Source organism: Dermacentor albipictus, chromosome 9 (genome assembly GCF_038994185.2).
Source record: "Dermacentor albipictus isolate Rhodes 1998 colony chromosome 9, USDA_Dalb.pri_finalv2, whole genome shotgun sequence".
Taxonomy (NCBI): Eukaryota; Metazoa; Arthropoda; class Arachnida; order Ixodida; family Ixodidae; genus Dermacentor; species Dermacentor albipictus.
In genome coordinates, this window is record NC_091829.1 from 35,750,730 (window position 1) to 35,772,149 (window position 21,420).

The following is a 21,420-nucleotide window of genomic DNA, read 5'->3' on the forward strand; positions in this document are numbered from 1 at the left end:
AATAATGTGTTTGTCAAAAGAAAAAGCAGGAGCAAATACAATGTGCGGCAAATTAAAGTTAGTGCTCATCCTGTCATTTTGTCTTCATCTTTTGTTCCTGCTGGTAATCCGTTACCATGAGTTACTAAGCCTAAGTCCACAATGGGCTCTGCCACAGCTTTCAAAACCTACGCTCATTTTTTCTGCCTTGGGTAACATCAGCAATGGCATTCCATGAAGTACAGCAACCCATAGATATCAGCCTTTGGGCACACACCTGCACACCATTCAAGATTTTCCAGGAAGTCGGGAAGCAGTGGTCATTAATGCATCCCACACATCCTGTAAGCCATGTCCTTGTCTGTCTCGCCTCGCTTTGTCCCATCTTTCACGCTTCCCTGTACTGAAATCCTGTAAGCGTTCTTTTGTCACTTTTGGACACCGTTTTATGATGCCAGCCTCAAACACTGTCGAAAGAAGAAAGGATTGGTAGGCATGGCACTGCTTTTGGCAGCACCTAAACTCTGGTGACACGTGAGAAGCCCACATGAGCCTCTTCTTGACACCATTGTATGAAGTTGCAGGTCAATCACTACACCAGCCAAGATCTGGAACCCAGTGGCTACTTGGATGACATTTCTAAATGAAATTTTTTTTTACTTTCTTGATAATCATCAAAATGCTGAACTTTGCTATCCCTGTTGTGCATCCCTCTTCTATGTCATCATTCCCTCTCATCACATGTTTATGTTCCCGTTCCCCTCCTCCTGTGTAGAGTAGCAGGCTAGAGAATACTACAGTTCAGGGCAACCTTTCTGCCTTCTTTCAAATAGTTTTTTTTTAACTCTCTCTCCAACTGAGAGAAACCGATGAGTTGAGGGGACACCAGGAACATAAACACTGGCACGTTTATGTCTGTTCTTGGCAAGTTCTTTTCAAGAATTTAAATGGGAATTATTTTCCTTGAAAGGCATCATACTCATTCCTGTACGTTGCTGGATTTCTAGAAAATGTACGTACTAAAGTATTAATCATGCCAGCTAAATAAAGATGGGGACAGTACAGGTAAACAACAAACAATCACCTCAAATTTTTTTGCAGAAGGGAACTGCCAGCAGCTGTCAACGACCGTGATGTCGTCCTTGTCGGTCAGGAACTCGGATATGACCTGTGCGGATGGCCGTTACAAAACTTGTTTAGGGCGCCCTCTACAGGATACCAAAAACAGAAGCAAGGTGTTTGCTCGGGCAATGCTTTGTACAGGCCCTTCAATTTGCGCTCCTTTCCATGCAGAGTGTATTCCACTTGGTTCCCTAGATGCCACGACAGGCTCCCTAGAAGAACTCCCTAGAAGGCACTATGCACAGCAAACACATTTCACTTCAAGCTCGCTAGAAGCCACCAATGGCTCTGTCCTCTAGTTCTTTATTCATAATTTGGCATGCAGCCAGAGAATGATGGTGCACAAAATACAGCTATCGCTGCCACTGCTTTGCACTTTATGTGCAACTGCTTTGATACACGGCATGAGAAAGTTTTAAAGTTCACTTGTCATAACTGAATTCAAACAGATAGAAATCAATCACTTGTGGGACCCAAATAACTTGTCATAAAGTTGCAAGATTCACAACCTATTCCAATTGAGAAAAAACACATTTGTGGCACCTAAAATAGTTTACAGCATAATATATTAGAAAAATAAAGAAGCACAATATTGCCAATAGCAACAGGTAAAGTGGCACTCAAAATTGTATACTCAGAAAAAAAAAAACCAAACACTCTTAGTTACCTGCAAAGATCGAGCACTTAAGCAGCTGCAAGTTAAGATGAAGTACAGCAATATTAACTGACTTTAGGAAGTCAGGCTTTGTATTTGCAAGGGCTCGTACGTTCCTGTATAATTATCACAATAGCAAAATTTACGCAAAAGTGTTTTCTTTTCTGTTAATCATTTTGTTACTGCAAGGTTCAATAGAATTTAAAACATGCCCACCATTTCCAAGAAACACACAAGCTGATGCACATACATTTACAACATTACACAGTACTGACAAGTGATTATAATTTAGCATTTCAGGAATGTAAAAGTAATCAGAATTGATGAATAGTTATCAAGATTGACTTACTTAGACTCACATGAAAACGCATGACATGAACATGAAAACACATCACATGAAAACGCACATTTTCTGGAGGGAACGGGTCACACGCGTCGAGTGCCTTCTTTCGGATGTCGAGCTCTGTCCTCCACTGGCTTTTCACAGCGTCTGCCTTATGCCACTCGCATGTGCAGTTGGAGACCACCGCCTTCACACAGGCAGCATCAGTCGAGCACATGATGCACCCATGAGCGAGGTGAGACTTCTGCATACCTGGTACGGGTAATGTGCAACATGAATCAGGTGAACTGATGGCTCAAAGTTCAGTCAAGTTTGCATGAAGCCAACAGATAGTGAAGTTGGAAACAGTACATGGGAATCTTCTTTATTACAAACATTCTTAGCTTCACATACGAGGGGTGACCCAAAAGCAACCAGAAGCGTACTCCTGCGCATTGTGTACTTGTAGTACAAGGTTTCACTGCTAGGCTGCTGCGGGAGGACCTCTCCCGAGTCAGTATGCCAAGTGGCATCAACCAACAACGACGCATATTGTTTTTCTGGTAGTTTTGTGTGTGTGTCTGTAGTGAACTCATGTGGCTGTGAAATTTTGCTTTTTACTAGGCAAGAACGCAGCAGAAACTGTTGTGATGATGTGAACAGCTTACAAAGAACATGCTCTCAGTAAAATGCAAGTGTATGAATGGCTTGCTTGGTTTAAAAGGGGGGAAATGACTCTTGAAGATCGTCCCAGTTACTGTTGTCCTTCAAGTGCGTGAACCAAGGACAACATCGCTAACATCTGTGATCTCGTCGAGGGAGATCGACTTATACAGCTTACCTTGGAGCTCCGTTTGGTGTATTTTGCACGATTTGGGAATGCAACGAGCAGCCGCTAAGTTTGTGCCCAGACTTCTCACCGAAGAGCACAGGGATCGTCGCATACAATGAAGGACGCAGTCACAGATGATCCAGAGTTTTTCAACAATATCATCACAGGTGGTGAGTCATGGTGCTATAGGTACAACTCCGAAAGTAAACAACAAATCAGTCATGAAAGTCACCTCGTCCAAAAAAGCTCATCGGGTTAAATCAATTTCAAGACGATGCTGACCTGTTTTTTTTTTTACATCAAGGGGATCCGTACACTCAGAATTTGTCCCTCTAAACCAAACCGTCAACCAACAGTTCTATTTGGAGGTGTTGAAACGGCTCCACATAATTGTGGCTCGAAAAAGCACGGCCTTGTGGAATTCCGGTGAGTGGTTCCTGCATGATAACAATGCTCACGGCTCTCAGTGTTCGGCGGTTCTAGGCCTCAATGCAGACAACTACTTTGACCCATGCGCCCCATCCACCAGATTCGGCTCCTGCGAACTTCTACCTGTTCGGTCAGATAAAAAGGGATTTGAAAGGCAAGCATTTTGCCGATGTTGATGAAGTTAAACGCAATGTCACAACTGCGCTAGCAGGTATAAAAGAGGCCAAATTTGCAAGGTGCTTCCAACAATGGAATGTTTGAATTGGATTGCAAAAACTTTAATAAAAGTCCTGCAGGACGCACGTCAGCGTGCAGTGGGACAAGTGCATTAGTACTGATGGAGAGTACTTTGAGGGTGATTAACATTGTATTTAAAAAAATAATGTCCATGCTTTTTATGAGGAAATTCCGGTTATTTTTGGGTCCCCCCTTGTATACAGGAAACTAAAAGGACAGGAACAAATTGCATCATGAAGCACATGACTAGGCCCCTGCACCTGTACATTCTACACATGAAGGGAAACCGTATCAGGCAGGACAGGCTAACAAAAGCCAACAGCACTGATACTCACCAGGATGCTGGCAATTTCCACAGTGTGGCTTTTTCTTGCAGTTTCTGTCAAGTACTTCCTGCAGATCGGAATACTTCGAATCCCGCGTCCAGTCTCGTAGCCTGCATCAAAGACCCCTGCCTGTCAGAATTCAAATGACAAAGCCAGTCACACCATCACAGCTTCGGGCTTGTGTATGCCCCACCACAAGAACTTCTGGAACATGGGAGCAGTAAAAATGTGAAGACATCCAGTAGACTCTTTCACGAAGCGTTTAAATGTCACCATCTAGGACTTTTAGTGCTACTTTTTTCTGTCTGTAACAACCCAGTGCAACATATACTACAGAGTTGGTTCATATAGTACATGAAAATGGTTGTACAGATGCATTTGATGTCTCATCACCATGTTAATTTGATGTCGCTTCATATAAAACTGAGAAAGTGTTCACGTAATGGCAATGAAGGGAAAGGCAACAGGGGCAGAACTCCTGCTCATGAGTTCCTGTGCAAAGTAGTACAGCAGAGCACGACAGCGCTTTCCGTTTTGGTTTCTCACCGTAGATACTGAATCAATGAAGCTTGCTAGTACTTGGGACATTTATTCATTTGGTAAAACACAAAAGAGTACATGGAAAAAATAAAATTGGACTCTAAGGCTGAGCAATGTATTTCATGTCTTATTTTTAATAGAAGTGCTGTAGTAACTAAGATGCCAGGTTTTTATGTTTCACAGCTTAAAGTGGCCCTAAAACACCTTTTTAACTAATCATAGAATGACTTCACCATTAGAAGTCGTCATCTCGTGAATCTCCTGTCGGAATTTTTTTTTAATCCTTAGAGTATAAGTGCACTTAGGCGTAGTTATTGCAGCGATGAGCCTCTTTTTCTCTCCTTTAGTCTTCACTAGCGTGCTGGAAGCTACACAGGGGAAAAGCCAAAGTGACAAAGCCCCACCCAAAAGTTGAGAGCCTCAGTGGTGTGAGTGCTCATCGCGACACCCCTTAGCAGCCGCGGTAGACTATGTTACGCAGCACGCCGCTGCTATCTCGGAGGCCATGAGCAGCAGACCCAGCTAAGCACAACTGTCATGTGTAGACTGGCAGCGCAGAGATTTTTCGCTTCTTTAACTCAAAATAAGAAATACCAGTATTACTGAGAATATTCTCGTGATTAAGAAATCAGCCAATAGCTGTTGGTGGGCATTGCAGCTTGCGACTACGCTGCGTGATGACATTGCAAAAGAGAGAGCAAGCGATCTTTTGCTGTTTTCGACACGAGATTGTAAATTCCCTACTATATGCAATGCAATTATATTTGGCTATCGTGTTCACAGGAGCCTCTCCTACAGGTAGGCAGTGTTCTCTAAGCATGCTCAAAAAAGTGTTTCAGGGCTCCTCTAAAGATGCAGATGAGACTGTGGGACTGATTCGTGAGACCTATTACATGCAGTCCTGTGTGTGCTTTGCTTTCGTAGCTTTCCAAATTTCAAACAAAAGCGCGCGTGCAATTCCTCTCGAGGGAGCCGCGCTTCAAGCGAGAGTCAAGGTCCCATGCATAAATGCCTCTATGCAAGACGGGCTGCTTGTGATATCTCTGACCGTAGAATGTGACTTCAGTTAATCATCAAATGCGAAATTCCACCACTGGAAATGCATCACACAGCAACAAAGGACAAAAAAAAAGGAGGTGGGGATCGTCACATGAACATGATGGGGTCCCTTGGCTCTGGTATGGGAAACGGCAGCGAAGAAATGCCGCTAGTGGATGCTAGTTCAGGCAAAGGGGGAGAGTGCCTGTGTTGGCACTTACGCTCACCTCCTGGTGGCAAGTAACAGGACAGTTCAATTTCTTCTATTTCCTCCAATAATGAATAACGAAAAATTATTTCCATAAGCTCTCACTAGATGGCGCCATACAAGTTCCAGGGTATAACCAAAATTTGCAACTATGTCCACATGCAAAATCCATCATATTTACCCCAAACAAGCCTTCAGTAATGTTTTGCTTCTCTTACAGAGCATGATGTTGATTTCTGGTTGATGTGCCTTGAATTATGCTAGCTTAGTACATCTTCTTCTAAAGCATTCAATGTTTGCTCCTGATATCTCATGCTTGTTGAAGTTAAGTCATTGTAGACGTGTCTTTGTGGTTCAGGTTAAGCCTGGTGGTGGCTGTACCACGTCAATCCTTACTAATTTAACATAAGTCCCATAATTTTTAAAAAGGTCTTAACCCCTTCGACCAATAGAACTTGATTCCAGAGCAGTCCAAATTTCACATTCTCACCTTTCAAGGGAGTCAGTATCTCCAAATTTGTCTAGCAATTTTAGCGCCGTCTCCTTTCCAACATTGCGGACTCCATCAAAGTAGTCGCACCCAACAAGCACAGCCAGTGCCACAAGCTTCCTACGATCCAGGCCGAGCTTTTCCTCAATGTCTGCGATTTTGTAGGACAGGACATGGGGGTCCTGAAATTTTTTTTACAAACGAGTAGTACAGTGTTAGCTAGTGAAATACTGCAGAGAGAGAGAGAGAGAGAGAGAGAGGGGGGGGGGGGGGGAATTTAGGAAGGCAGGGATGTTTACCAGTCATGAGTTTGGTTGGCTGCAGAGATTTAGCAAACAGATTGTAAGACAAATCCTCTGATTTCAATCAAGCTCATGATATCAACAATTAGCCATTTGTCAGACAAAGGCATGACAGAGATGTTAGGACGATGCAATTAGTGCTTTGTGCTGCACTTTTGCATAGTTTCTACTGTATGTGCCAACCTCAATGTAAAAGTCTCATCCAAGAGTCAACAAGCTATTTGAAACAGTTCCTTTACACTTACGAAGCTGTGCTGAAACAATTACATATATCTGTGAGCTTCCAGATGCATAAAAAATTTGGGATTCTCTTGAGCTTTGCAAAATGTGCAAACATTTAATTGCAAGGTATGCTGCATGCCTAGGGCACCTTATGCTTCTCATGTCGCATGCAACTAACTACACCAGTGCTCAAGCAACAGTAGCACTTGAAAATAAAATGGACTATGGCAACCAACAATGATCTCTATTTTCTCTACTTGTTTCTATTTCCATTATGTTTCTCTATTTTTTTTAATTGTTTATTTTCTTCTTGCGGTTCCTTTCCTTGATTTGTTTTGTATTGTATGTATCACTTACATAGAAGCATACAGTGAAATGTGCTGACACAAGATAAGAGCAAGTGGAGATCGACAGAAGATGCCTGCATCCTGCAGTGGACATGAAATGGGCTGATGATGATCATCATCACCTACAGTTGTCATTCTTCAAGCTGTTTCAGTGTTCTCTTTTCCCAGCTACACCTTTGCACGCTAGACATCAAAGCCCTGTTATGAGGTCATCCCATCCCACTCTTCCCACATGCATTTCCACACGTGCCAGCCTGCCAACTTTAGGTAAGAATCCCACAGACAGAAATTGAAAAGGGGGTGGGGGAGTACCATGTAGCGTCCTTCTTGGGATATATACACAGTTGCTTAATGCTTATTTATCACTAGACGCAGCACACAAGCGGCAGCAAACTTGGACCAGTGCCGACTGACAAGCAACAGAATGTTTTTAGATTACAGTGACATCTTCAAAGACTGCACCGCAGCCAATTCTACCTGGTTCAGGAAATTCTCAGAATAAACTTGCTAGAAGCAAGCACTCTCTGGTTTATATGGAGTCTTGCACTTCCACAAGAAGACAGTGCACCTATCATTACAATTTATTTTTTCCATGCCTTATTTTGCTCTTTGCATGTCCCCGTTTACCAACCCCTTTGAAACATTTTCATCTATAGAATTTATTTTTTGTAAAGCTTCACTCAACATTCGTACAAAAAAATTTGCAAGCCTTACGAAAAATTCGGGAGAATTGGCAGGTATGCATTGCCGCGGCGAGTTTCCTCCACATCGGCACCGCCTTTTATGCATCGACTCCCATCTCTCCTCTGGCATAGCGCTGTACCTAGCTCAGAACGTTTTCGCTTCGTACTCTCTCATTAGCATTTAGTGCAATGCGACAGAATGCTGTGGCCAGCTCACGAGTGTGCTTGATAACCAGGTACAGCTACAAATGTTGTCTGCTCCCATTTCAGTCTACAGCACACAGGTACCTTGTCGTCAATGGAAAGGTTCCGGTAGACTGTCTTGGCACCATAGAGAAACGCATCGCCGTCTTGTGTGATGCAGCCGTCCACCATCTGCAAAGATAGAAAAGGTCAGCTAAGTAGCAAAGGTGACACCATGCAATGTGTTCATGATGGGCAGCTCACAAGGAGACAAATACAAGATCATCAAAACACAGGACAAGTGCTGCTCTGCTGTCATAAATGTGCCTCTGATGACATGGCTATGTTTATCCAGTATTTCCCTCATTCTTTAAAGCAAAATTTTCTTTGTGAACGTTCCCTAACTTTACTGACTGTGGCAGCTGGATGCTGCTGCTGCCCGATCAAACAGCTCACTTAAAAAAAGAAATTGAATTACATGCCCGGTGGCGGGATCGAACCTTGGTTCTCAAGCATGCAAGCCTGATGCTCTAACCATTCAGCCCTGATTGCACGTATGCTTCTATCGTGCCACTGCCAACTAGCTCTTTGAGGGGACCGCCGCGTGTGTCACATTTCATAGCGCAACAGTGCCAATTTCCTTTATGTCAAAAATTCAGGAATTAAATGGGCAAATTTACGGCACTTGATTAACCGCTTAACAAAAGCTGCGCTTCGCATAGGTTCCAATTTGTGCATTTGAACTGCATAATTTTTTTCTTTATGCACGCTGTTCGTCATGAATACCTTCCAACTCACCCAGTCTGCAATCCTGTTACACTAGGTGCCAGCTCGAAACAGTACAAGTTAGGTAAGGGATATGGGAAAGAACCTTCGTTGGCATGCAGGTGAAAGTACACATATCCACTCCAGCTCTTAGAATAAAAAAACTGCGTAAGAGTTCAAATATCTTGTTATGTAGGTGTGCCACCTGCAATTGAAGGGTCCATCCTGCAACTGAGTATCAGGACTTGCTCTGCAACATGTAACTTGGCGCAGGATCCCTAGAATGTAAAGTTTCTCGGCCTTGCTACAGTTCCAGCATTCCAAATACTTTTGCGTGCACCTTCACACGCATATGCTTCATTTCCTTTTCCAGCAACCACACAGACATTACAGGTACCCTGTAAGACTTTTGATATCAATGTTCTCATATACAAGAGAGACGAGCATCCTGTAGGTGAGCCACACATGCCGCGCGCAAAATTATACCACCTTTCACAGTAACAGCATGCACAGTAACATCTAGTAGTGTGCACAGTGGAATTCATGCAATTCAAAGACCAGCTTCAACTAGTACCATTTTCCTGCATCTATTGACTGATGAACGCAAGAGCTTCTAACAGTGAACCACTTGGGTTTGTGCACAATGCACTGCGAGAAGGCAATATGGCAGACGTTATGACTAAATGTTATAAAGAAAGCAAGAATTGAGACTACAACACTGAAGTATGTTCACTTCATTGCGGCACCTGTTTGGTAATTCCACTCGCCATACCCAAGTCTGCCAATTTCTTGTGCTGCCATGTTGCAATCTCTTTAAATTCAGCATGAATGTGTGTTTGGTAAATCACTGGCAAGCTTTTACCCTGGCAAATGCTTATGACTGCAGCTTACTGCCAGATGCATCCCTCTGAAGTCAAGCGCAGAAGAAGAAAAGAAAACGAACTAATGATGACTCACCCCGTTCTTGTCAAGAAAAGCGCACGTGCCCTCTGCTTCACCTGTGCTCTGCACACAGGGGAGGCCCAGCACGTCAAGCAGCTCTCTGCACTAAAATAGCAGAAAAGCAAATATCATAGAGCTCTAAGTCATTGCCAGTGCAAAAAAAAAAAAAAGTCTGCCACCACTACATTCGTTGATGCCTCTCCACATAAAGGACAACGACAGGCCCAGACAATTTGACTCTACACCATAATGAAAGACTAGAACAGTGATGATTTGGACTAGAGTCATTTAGAAATACAGCTTCTTTCCTTTCTTGTTTGCTCATAGTTGCAACAAGAAACCTTAATCAATAACTTCGGATATGGCAGATATAGCGTTGAGACACCAAGTTACAGGGCACCTGAAGCAGCTCAAGATGTCCAAGATAGAATATGTAACGAAATACGGAAATGATTATGATTTTTTTTCTTATTGCTTTGGGCTGGTTCCTTCCAACAAGGCCATTTCTAAAAGATAGCTTATTTCCTCAGTACTATATTTCTCATCACGGCTAAGCAATATGTCAGCCTTATGCTAGTAACCCATTTTACTAGAACATACAGCGTGTGCATTTAATAGTCCCAACTAACCCTCGGCAACGTCATCTGTGGTCGCACAAAGCAGGCCCCACATTCTCATAATGGGCCATCCAACTACGGCACCAGTCTTAGCAACTCCTCATTTCGTTATTTAAACAGCAGGAAGGTCCAGTATCAGGCATGGTTTGGGAACAGAGAAAGAGAGAGAATAATATAAATGAATTGTGGCTTGAGGCCTATTTGGGCCAGTGGCAATTGAGGCCTATTTGGGCCAGGAAGGGCAATTGCACTAAGTATGGCTCACTATGAAAGTTTTACATGTGAAATGCCAGACTGAGTTTAGTGTCTCTTTTAAAGTTAGAAAAAACAATCGGTTTCTAGTGGTGGTGCACTTGAACTGGGTACTTAGCACATAGAACTTAGGTCATCTACCTGTTTCGTTGGGGCACTCTGGACATATCTTGATATCCTTAAAGAGTAAATAAATAAATAAATAAATAGAATGCCTGCTTTTCACACTTCTGTAGCCCCTACCCCTAATTTCCCAGGATCTTGTTCCCTCAATTCCTAGATTTGTGCATGCTACGTTTGCTCGTTCCTTTCTATTCCTTTTTCCCTTACCACAGTGAAGGATAGCAAACTGCATGCTCATTTGGTTGACCTCCCTGTATTTCCTCTGCTTGCTTTCTCTTTTCTTCATTACACAAGTTTTTCTTCTACCTGCTGCATTGCTGTTTTGCTCTGATGATGCCAACTGCACGAGTTCTTGCACATAAGCAATCAACTGAATGTGCATGAACTTTCTTTCTCATGAACCTTTCTTTTTTTTCTCTAGCAAAGGTCATAATCTAGACTGTGTACAGTGGAGATGACACGGCATCACCTATTTTCTTCGTCCATATTCTTCTTGCACACCAACTCAAAAAGCCAGCTGACACTTAGGGAACACCACAGACTGGTAGAAAAAGTTGCCAATAGGTGGCACGACATCTTCTTGGAAGCACAAGCAGAAAGTGCCGAGGCAACATGCACATGCTATATACAGGTCTAGTAGTACAAAATGATCTCTCGCTATTTCATCCACGTTTCGTACAGAATGACCATGTGAAGGGAAGCACCCAACTGGTATTGCAGCAACAATTACTACAGAGAGTGGTGCAACCTCAGACCTCGCTTGCTCATGCTAACCAACTCTCCTGTAGAAAAATCTGCCCCTCCGCACTTTGACTTGGGCACAAAAACAAGGGCAGGTTTCAGCCTCGTGCGCAAATCAGGCATTGCCTTCTATGCCGGCTGTCCCCTGCAACCAGACTGCAGCAAAAGGTGCTGGAACATATACTGTCAGTAAAATGAAAACCATGCCTAATTTAATTCATACTAATCCAACATACTTGTTCAATACTGGCCTCATTATGCTCAAATTATAATTTATTTCTGCCCACATGCAAAAATAAACTTTTCTTTTTTTACCGAAGTTTGGTGCAAAAGAATGTCCTCATGTGACACCATGCTTTTGCAGGTAACATTTACTTTCAGAGAACACTCGCATGCTTTCAAAGGCGCATGAGGTTTAGCCATACTTTGCACAAGTGCATAGAACTTGCCGAGTTGTTCGGCAAGATAAATAAAGTTTTGCTTTGATTGTCATCTTCTCATTAGTGCAATGTGATGAGCAAATCAAGGAGATCCTTAATGCTAGCCCTGTATACAAGCGTCATCATGACAGCTAGCACTAGTGCACATGTATAGAACGAGGACGGGAGGTTTGTTTTTGTTTTTATTGTCTTTTTCTCTCTACTCTTTTCCTGCCTTGCACCCGCCACAGTGGCCTTATACAAGTGGGCAAATGGGCCTGGGCTCGATTACTAGCCGCCGAGGCCACATTTCTACGGGGGACGGATTGCAAAAATGCTTGTGTACTTACATTCAGGTGCACATTAGAGAACCCCACGCATTCAAAATTCAACCCGAGCCCCCTATACAATATCCCTAATAGCCCATTCGTTGCCTTGGGGTGTTAAGTCCTGTAATTTAATTTTCATTCCGATTCTTTCCTGTCCTGCACCTTCTGGTTACTTGCCTGACTTGACATGGCTTGGAGTGCAGGACGACGCCTTGCGACCATTCCACCGCTGAACTTCGAACCTTCACCGCCGCGTGCTTGGCTCCTCTGCGACAGCGTTTCCTCCTTCACTTCTGGAGCTGTACCCTCGAGCACAAATACCAGCTTGATCCCATAGCCGAGTAGTTTGTTGCAACGAAAGAATAGGTTCCTTCATGCAACAAGGAAACATAGCAGGCACCGTTGAACAAGCCAGAGGCATAGCGATGTAGGGATCGGGTACCATAACCACAGAACCGAGCATTGGAACTGGGTACCAGAACCAATTTAACAGCGGAGAAGGCAGCAGGGTTGGCCCTGCACTTAAGTTGGCTACTCCGCACAGGGGAGGAGGGAACAAGAGCAAAAGAACACACCTATTAAGTATATGATGCAATGGCCTTCCTAAAGATGCATGTTTAGGTCTGTAGAATGCAACGTATTGGGAACAGCATGAACCAAGCTAGTTGGTATCGACTCATTTTAGAAAAAGAAATTGTAAAATGGATAACAAGACACAGAAGGATGGCACGACATGCCACTTAAGTATGTGTCCTGTTTCTTTACTTTGTCATCAATTCCACGCTTATTTTCCAGAATGGGTACAAAAAAATTCCCCAAAGGCTCTAGTTCTCTCTCCTTTAGTTGGCCATGAGCCCCAACATATACCCTATGTCAATGGCCGCTTGCCAATGCTTTCTAGGAAATGAGGTAGTGTCTGTCACTCCCGGGTATATGCCAAGTACGCCAAACATGTTCCAGATTTTTTAGATGCCTGGCACTAATGTACTTTACACAATTCCATGATTGAAGCAGCGTTTCATTCCCCAAGGCCTCACGTAAGCTTAGCTCTGACAGGTTTGAGTGCCTGAAAGCGTGGGGGAATTACGAGTGAAGTATTGAATGCAGGCAATTGTATTCCTGTGCGTCTGTTGACATTTTGGTGAAATTTCTGGCCTGGTACTTTTGCAACATTATTTCTGACATCCAGCAAATTGTAGGATTTTCAAAGTAAGCATCCAAGCCATTATGTGCCAAGCTATACAAAAAACTGAGCAAAACAATGTGAAACTGTGTTACGTTAAACACTGATAGGAAGGATCATACTATTTAGTACTGCATTGTTACTTTGGTGCGATATACTCGCTAACAAAGGACGAGACAAGGACATGGATGCTTCTGTGCACCATCCTCTTGTCCTTATATCACATCGCATTAAATGGGCAATGATCAGACGATAACAAAATTCAACATGCCTGGCCACTTTACAGCACAATAATTTTGCATCTAAAGCTTTGGGTGCTTATCAAGTGGCAATGGTCACAGCATAATAACTTAGCACCTAATGGCTTAATACTTATGAAGTGGCCACTACCAACCCTGTGAGAGCTTGAGTCACTGTGCGGCGATATGTAGAGCAGTGTTCAGTAATGGAGCATTTGCAGTAACGTGTGCTGCCCTGCTAGGTCTAAAGATAGGTTAAATACAAGATGTTGCCAAGCATTCATTGCATTACATTTTGCCATCAACCAATTTCACCTGAATTTAATCGTACTGCCATTCTTACTGAATGATCAGTGTGGAACAGCACCAACAAGGAGCAATGCCCACATTGCTCCATCCAATCACCCTGCTAAGCTTCACTGTCTGCATGGCTTCAGGTGTCAATCTGTCATACTAACACAGCTCACTCTTGGAAGCCAGTGTGGGCACAGCAGTATTTTTCTCCACCACCAGATAGCACCACTGTCCAATTAGTTAGGAGATCTTTTCCATCTTTGCTCCTGCCAAAAAAAAAAACAACTCCTTATTTGTAACAACATTAAGGGGCGCTGAAACACTTTTTGAACATAGTAAGGAAAAATTGCGTATCCTTTAATGAGACTTCTGTGAACATGTGAGCAAAATAGTTTTGCCCCGCACGCAGCAGGGAATTTACAACCTCCCGTCAAAAGCAGAGGAAAATCGCTTCTCTCGCTTCTGCAATGTCACCACGCGGCATCATCACAAGCAGCTGGACCCACAACAGAAAGTTGGTGATTTTGTGATCACGAGAACACTCTGAGTAATACAATTATTGCTCATTTGAGCTAAATAAATGAAAAATATGTGTCTGAAATATCAAAAGCACCGAAAAAACATTTCATCTTTGCACTGCTGATCTATACACAACAGTTGCGTGTTGCTGCATCTGTTGCGCATGGCCTCCAAGATGAAAAGCATAGCGTAGATACCACGGCCACCACAGGGTGCTGCCATGAGCCATTTTGCCGCCGAGGCATTCAACCTTGCTGCAGGGCCAGCGGGACATTGCACCTTCTTACCATCTTCCCTGTGTAGCTTCCCGAGCGCCAGTAGAAATGAGAGAGAAAGCTGTTGATCGGTCCGATAACTACGCTTAACTTCGCTTGTCCTTGAAGGATTCGAAAGAGTTTTGCAGCAGGAGATTCGTGTGGCGACGTAACTTAATAGTGATGTCATTTGATGATTAGCTAGAAAAGTGTTTAGGCCTCTTTAACAAGTATGAACAACAGCCATTGTGCTCATAAGGGGGCAAAATAGTAAGCACAAGAATTCGAAGGGCATATGCTCTTCCGGACGAAGCGGTTTGCATCCGTAGAGATGAACTATCGTCCAGCAACTAGGAAAGTTTATTTACCATGTTTAAAAAGCACTGCAAGGTCCCTATAATATTTGCCTTTAGCGTTGCTCTTAAATAGGGCTCAGAGACGTTAGTTGCATTTCAGTGAATCATTAAATATGTTAGATTGAACAACACATCACAACACAAGTAAACAAAAAAGGCAGTGACTGCCTTCGTTTACAACACACAGTACAAGACATGACAACCACCAGGTTTTAACCTTTTCAACGTTGACAGAGTAATGATGGCTGCACAATATTCTCAATACAAAAACACAAATTACCAGCAGCAGTAATTGATGAGCACTTCATGAAATCCGGAACAAGATATAAATACAGTTTCATTCTCGATTCTGCTCAGAACAGTGCACCCTAACGACTTCAGATGACTGAAACAACTTGCCACAGGTACACTGTCCCTTCCTAACAGTATTCATTAAGCAGCTACGACAAAAGTGGTGACCACATGGTACACGATGTGTCGACTGCGACACCTTACATGCCCAACACAAGTCACCGTCTGTTTCTTGAACTTTTCGTTTTTGCTGAGCACTGTTCCTTATTCTCTGCAGTGTTTCAGCCAGAGAACTTGACAGGCTGTCAGCAAGGCGCTCCTCGTGTGTTTTGAGATCACATCGTGGTTGCTTGGCCTCAGGAACATTCGCTGCTGACTCAAACTTACGTTTCTCACCTTCTCCCAACTTCTGCTTGTCGCTGCTTGATGATGTATCTGACATGAATGCGGCATGTTGCTTGGTCGACTGGGGTACAGGCATGGCTTTTGGCAACATGGTGGGTGAAACAGACAATTTTGAAATTGCACCTCTGCATATCCGATGCCCCTGAAGCACTCTTTGATCCACACTGTCAAAACTAGAATGCACATTGACCAAGTTTGAAGTGGAAGAAGTCGCTGTACCCAATTTGCCTGCAAGTCCGGTTATACCAGCTTTTGATCCTTGAGAGTTAAATGCATTAAGATGGTTTGGTCTACGGCAGTTCTGAGATGAGCAAGTTTCATCTTTTGTACTGACACATGCTGTAGACTCATTCAAAGCCTGACATGATGAGGGACGTTCAGAATGCGATAACGAAATCAGACCAGAGGGCCTTGCACTGCTCAATGTCCCAGCCGGGCTTCCTCCCAAAGTCCTTGGAATGTTCCCCAGTTGCTCCAAGTTGCGAACCACAAAGTGGTCGATGCGGCTCTTGAGTTCAGGAAGGCTTTTGGGACAATTAATGCCCGTCAACGTTATTCCAGTGAATGGATCTGTTGGAGGTCTACCCCACTTTTCCTCTGTGTCGACATGCTTATCTAACGTCGACTGGTCCACTACTTGGCCACTTGGCAGTACAACTGGTTGCGTCATCAGTTCAAAAGTCAAAGCGTCCTGAAAGTCTGTCGGAATCTGAAACTCGCCGGTAGTAACATCGCGCTTTTGTTCACACTGGCTCTTCGGTGGTAGTGACTTCGCCTGCTCAGCAACAGTCGACGCAGAAGATGACCCCTGGTGCAAACGGCGTTGGTCAGTCGCCGAATGTTCACGACTGAAGTTAGGGACGGTTTCGGAACTACTAAGGAATTGGCGAATCAGTTCGTCTTGGGCAGCTAAGCTGCAAAGGGCAGCCATCGGCTGACCCCAGACTTGCAAGGAGCCTAGTCCAATCGAGGCGCTGCCCATTGCGCGGGTCAGTTTCAGCTTTATCCGGCACACGTATTTGCAATAGGCAGTCTTGAGGGTTTCACCCGTTCCATGCGAGTCGTATGCAAACGAAGGCGTTCTGCCATCTCGCATCAGGCCCGCGAATGGCCCTCTTGGAACGTAGCACCTGTTGCGCAGTTGAACGACGTCGCCCGTGGCTTCGTATTTCTTGCCGACCAGAACAAAGTCGTCCTGTGGCGGCGAAGTAGAGCCGACACCGGTGTGCGACACCCAGATCTCGAAGCCGGTCAGTTTGACTGGACCGCGAATTAGACCGACCACTACGCAACTCAGCTCGGTCGGGCAAGGCAGCGTCAGCAACACGGTGACGGGGGGCTTTATAAAGTACTCGGCCATGAAACCGCAACGACGCCTGTCCGCACTAATAAGGTTGCCGACGTCGTAGCCGTCGGCGCATATTTGGTCCGCCTCGATCAACGTGCCCACATTTTTGCTGCAAAAGTCAATGGCCATCACACATTCGGCGTCAGCAAACTTCCGTGGTTGAACAATCGAACACAACGTGGTGTTGATGACGATTAGAGTGTACGAGCAAACAAGAGACTGCCACATGCACAGAGGCAGGCCGAAATACTCAATACGGGTAAGGGTGTACGGGCTGAAGACGTGAATCTCATGCTACGAGTACGAAACCGAGCACGAGCGCTTACCTAATTACCGGCTGGAGCATCTTGGAACGCATTTGCTCGCTCTCGACGATCCAGCCGCTCAAATCGACAGCCAGTCGTTTGCCCCGAAGTTCGTCGAGCTGAACCTTGCAGGCGACGGGCGACAGTACTTGCCACAGGTCCTTGACACCCATGACTCGAAGTCGTAAGAGTCTGTCGCACACAGGAAGCACGACAACGCCCTACTGTTTCAGCACTTTCGGAGGGTAGTACCGCACGAAGATAAGAAAACAAAACCACGCTGGTTTCACCGCAAAAACTGCGCACGTACACGCAAACAATAGACGCCCGAGTCTCTCATCTCATCGGTAAGTATGTCAGCAAACTGTACACACTGTACGACTAGTAATACCCCGGCTAACTACATAAACGTAATTCTGCCATATTTGTACTAAACTCACCCTAAGCTGTGGTATAACGACAAATGCCGCCATTACGTTCAAACGAACGACCGCAGCAGCACTCGCGTTTCTTTATTTCCTTATTTCTCTGGGTTTTTTTTTTTCAGCACATGTTTGTTTCTAGCATCCAGCAAAACAACTTTGTTTTTTTTTTATGCCAGGAAAATAAACCACAGCGTATGCGTACCACTTTTTTGTTTTACTTTTATGTGCGGTATTGTGAAGTTGGCGCAAATTTTGAAACTCTGCAAAGTGAACTATCACGTATGACTATCACTTCACCTCACGTCTACTAGCCGCTTTCACCAACGTTTATGATTTCTTTAGGATGCTTCATAGATACTTTAAAAGCTATCTGTAAACAATGGCTTCCACCATGTGAAACACTTTTTAGTATTCTTTTTTGTCTCTCTTCTTGACACTATTGTGCAATATGGCAAGCAAAGGTGACGTTAACTGTTTCAAAGTACTCAAGCAGCACCTTTGAAACATACGAGTAGAGTTCACGAAGAACTTGTGAACAGTTTTTTCTAGGTAACCTTGATTGTGGCGCGAAATACATTTCGCGAAAGGGGACAGAAGTAAGAAGACCCTGAAGCGCCATACTACCAACTGTTTAATGACAGCCTCAGAAACGCTTAGAAAAAAAAGAAAAGAAAAAAGAAGAAGACAACTTTCGCGCGTGCGCAGAGAGCCAAGATGTGACGTAGAACAACATGGTCATGATAACATATTTTGAAGAAACAGTGTTCATCGACTAATGATGTCAGGGAAAAAGCTATTGCATTGCACATAACAATGACGAATGTTTCGGTCGCCAAGTGCACTGTGATCTGCTGAGTAGCATATTAAAAGGCGCACAAAATATAAAAAGCACCAAGTGAAGCATCTAGTGCACACATTTCAGTGGAGAACGAAAGCCATCTGTTAGAAGTGAGCGGTGTAAGAATATGTTTTTTTTTCATTTGTTTGTTTGTTTAGACAACGAATTAATTATTAGCGGCAGGAGACAGAAATGCGTCATATGGTCTACCGATTAACCAATTGATCATATATAATGTTAACTAATTAACATTAATTTAACCCTCTAAGGCGCTGTGTGTACGCCAAGAATGTGTTGTGCATCAACATTATAAAAGCATTGTTGAAGGTAATGAGAGTTAAAATGTGTCGCATACATGTTGAAACACTTCTGATTGGGATTGTGCAGCAAGCTTGAATACAGTGTGCAAAATGTAACAGTAACAAAAAATAAAGTAAATGGTTGGGTATTGTTGCTCGGTGCATGTCGTTATATGCAGTGGGTTCACTTCTTCCATTCTTTTTCACAATGTGATGCACCAGGCGTATTTTACACGTGTCTGAATAGGCTGCATTTGATGTTCTGACATCTGATGTTCCCATGGCGAGTTTTCGCATGGCGCCCACATTCTGTAAGCTTGACAAAAGTCAACTGAACATTTTTCATATGTTCTGCAGCTGTACGCTTCTATTATCCTTAATTAGGAGGCAAAAATGTGGTGAAATTAAGTTTTAATTAAATCAACAGAATATATGTATTGAAGAGCAACTTTTGCACGAGAGAAACGTGTGTACGTGCGATTGTGGCCAAATCATGAACAACAACGACAAGAAGAAAAAAAAAAGCGCCCTTGGTCTAATGACTATATGGAGCCTTGTGCTTCTGTGCTGGAAAACATAGATTCGATCCCGCCATCGGTCCCCGCATGTTTTTCTGTGCAGCGCGGGCTTCCCCCACTTTGGCTATGTATATAACATAAATACATCGAGGTTTGCTTGATATATCACAATTTGCATGAAATCACTAGTCTGTCGAGGTAAACGAAATTGGGCAAGTTTCGCCTCGGCCGAGACGTGCGCGCACAGTTAGTGTTGCAAAGTTCTAGACCCCCTACCCCCCCCCCCCCCCCTTTTTTTTTTCTGTAACAGAGGATTTATGTAACAGAGGAAGACTATTTCAGCAAGCTAGATGAAACGCCAGCTTTCGCGGACAATGCCGCGGGAAGAGCATCAGGTACAAGTTATATGAATAAATAAGTCTATTTTAATTCTATCGCATTTCGCTTTTAATGCATGCTGTTTTTTGGATGTAGATGTAGAGCCTAAAATTTAGTGTCCCAAACTCACTCCGGGTATATAGCGCCTAGAGTGTACTCCGGGAGATTGGCCGAGAACCGGGTTAAGCATCGGGTACGTATACCTGTATAGTTCGAAATGGCAGAAAGAAGAAATGTAAGATAACTCAAAACAGTGATTTAATTATTGTTTTGTGTCGTAGATCTGTGGTTGTACCTTTCTTCTTTCTCTCTTTGCAGCGCATTGGACAATTTCCTGAGCTAGCTAGGTCACGTGCGATCATCGGAGACGTTGCAGGCAGTGCATATGCGACGGGAGCGAAAAGAAATCGGTGAAGTCGTACACACACGTCGCAAAGAGATTTTCCAAGAGGCATTTGCGCGTGTGACCTTGAGCCTCTGCTGGAAGCGGTCTCTGGGCCTCCCTTGAGAGGAAGGGCTAGGGGGTTGCTGTTTGAAACGTGATTCTATACTGTAGTCGCTCTCATGAGGCGCTGGCTATTCCATATTCATCATATTCATCCTACTTATGTCCACTGCAGGACGAAGAGCTCTCCCTGCGATTACCAATTACCCTTGTCCTGCGCCAACCGATTCCAACTAGCACCCGCAAATTTCCTAATTTCGTCGCACCACCCAGTCCTCTGCCGTCCTCTACTGCGCTTCCGTTCTCTTGGTACTCATTCTGTCACCCTAATGGTCCAACGGTTATCTAATCTGCGCATTACATGACCTGCCAAGCGCCATTTTTTTCTCTTGATGTTTATTAGAATATCGTCTATATCTGTTTGCTCTCTGATCGAAACCGCTCTCTTCCTGTCTCTACGTACCCCTTCACAGATTCTAGAGGCTGACTTGCGATCTTGAACTCTTGTTTCCTTGCCCGGTTATTTATCATTATCTTTGTCTTCTGCATATTAATCTTCAGCCCCACTCTTACACTCTCCCTGTTAAGGTCCTCAATCATTTGTAACTCATTCTCAGTGTTGCTGAACAGAACAATGTCATCGGCAAACCAAAGGTTGCTGAGGTATTCGCCATAGATACTCACTCCTAAACCATCCCAGTTTAACAGCTTGAATACTTCTTCCAAGCACGCACTTCATTCAATGCGCACAAATGAATTGCAGTCACTTATCCCATTCCAAGTCCACAGCTCTTGGACTTGGAATGAGCTTGGAATGAGTAATTCCATCGCACTAGATGCCTGCTTGTACATGCCTCAGCAAGCGCTAAGAGCCTCGATGGACTGATTCTATACCTCTGTGGCCTGGCTGTAGTATAGTATTAAGTCAAATCCTTTATTCTAGCTGTCGACCACAATTATAATATGCAAACATAATGCCGAAGCAATGCCAGCTTGCTTAAAATTATTGATACATGCCCTTGAAGCTGTTCCGTTCAAGAAATCTATTTTCGCCTTGAATTAGAGCTACATTTGGTTGCTAAACCGGTACGAGCTTTCGTAACCCAAGCGTTGAGGCACATTCGATTGCTGCCAGTTAGCACGGGCGACTCTTTTTAAGGCGAAAGTCTTAGGTGGCTCGTTACCATGCATATGGCTCATACCCGAAAAAGGCGGTGTCT

At 43.9% G+C, this 21,420-nt stretch overlaps 2 protein-coding genes across 4 annotated transcripts in view; both read right to left on the minus strand.

Moving 5' to 3' along the window:
* Gen (XPG-like endonuclease) overlaps positions 1 to 17,779 on the minus strand; it is a 31,590-nt gene extending 13,811 nt beyond the window's left edge. Inside the window, exons 1-8 of one of the 2 annotated variants that reach the window (XM_065437897.1) lie at positions 17,319 to 17,779; positions 12,281 to 12,473; positions 9,638 to 9,727; positions 8,021 to 8,107; positions 6,179 to 6,360; positions 3,912 to 4,012; positions 2,164 to 2,351; positions 1,064 to 1,147 (exon numbers count right to left, since the gene is read on the minus strand). In XM_065437897.1, the coding sequence (XP_065293969.1) occupies positions 1,064 to 1,147; positions 2,164 to 2,351; positions 3,912 to 4,012; positions 6,179 to 6,360; positions 8,021 to 8,107; positions 9,638 to 9,727; positions 12,281 to 12,473; positions 17,319 to 17,470 (1,077 nt within the window). In that variant the 5' untranslated portion in view covers positions 17,471 to 17,779. Of the gene's footprint in view, positions 1 to 1,063; positions 1,148 to 2,163; positions 2,352 to 3,911; positions 4,013 to 6,178; positions 6,361 to 8,020; positions 8,108 to 9,637; positions 9,728 to 12,280; positions 12,474 to 13,983; positions 14,056 to 17,318 lie in introns of those variants that run through there. The other variant, XM_065437898.2, reaches the window with a different exon arrangement.
* On the minus strand, positions 14,070 to 17,245 carry LOC135906491 (RING finger protein 37). 2 transcript variants are annotated; one of them, XR_011508277.1, is made up of 2 exons: positions 15,229 to 17,245; positions 14,070 to 14,085 (listed from the first exon to the last, which is right to left on the minus strand). XR_011508277.1 is itself a non-coding variant. In XM_070524836.1 (1 exon), exon 1 carries the CDS (start codon positions 17,218 to 17,220, stop codon positions 15,286 to 15,288), a length of 1,935 nt encoding a protein of 644 aa, XP_070380937.1. In that variant the 5' UTR covers positions 17,221 to 17,245; the 3' UTR covers positions 14,935 to 15,285. The 2 variants fall into 2 exon arrangements, 1 of the variants encoding a protein (XP_070380937.1); XM_070524836.1 differs by lacking the exon at positions 14,070 to 14,085 and having other exon boundaries at positions 14,935 to 17,245.
* Positions 17,780 to 21,420: the final 3,641 nt, after the last annotated feature.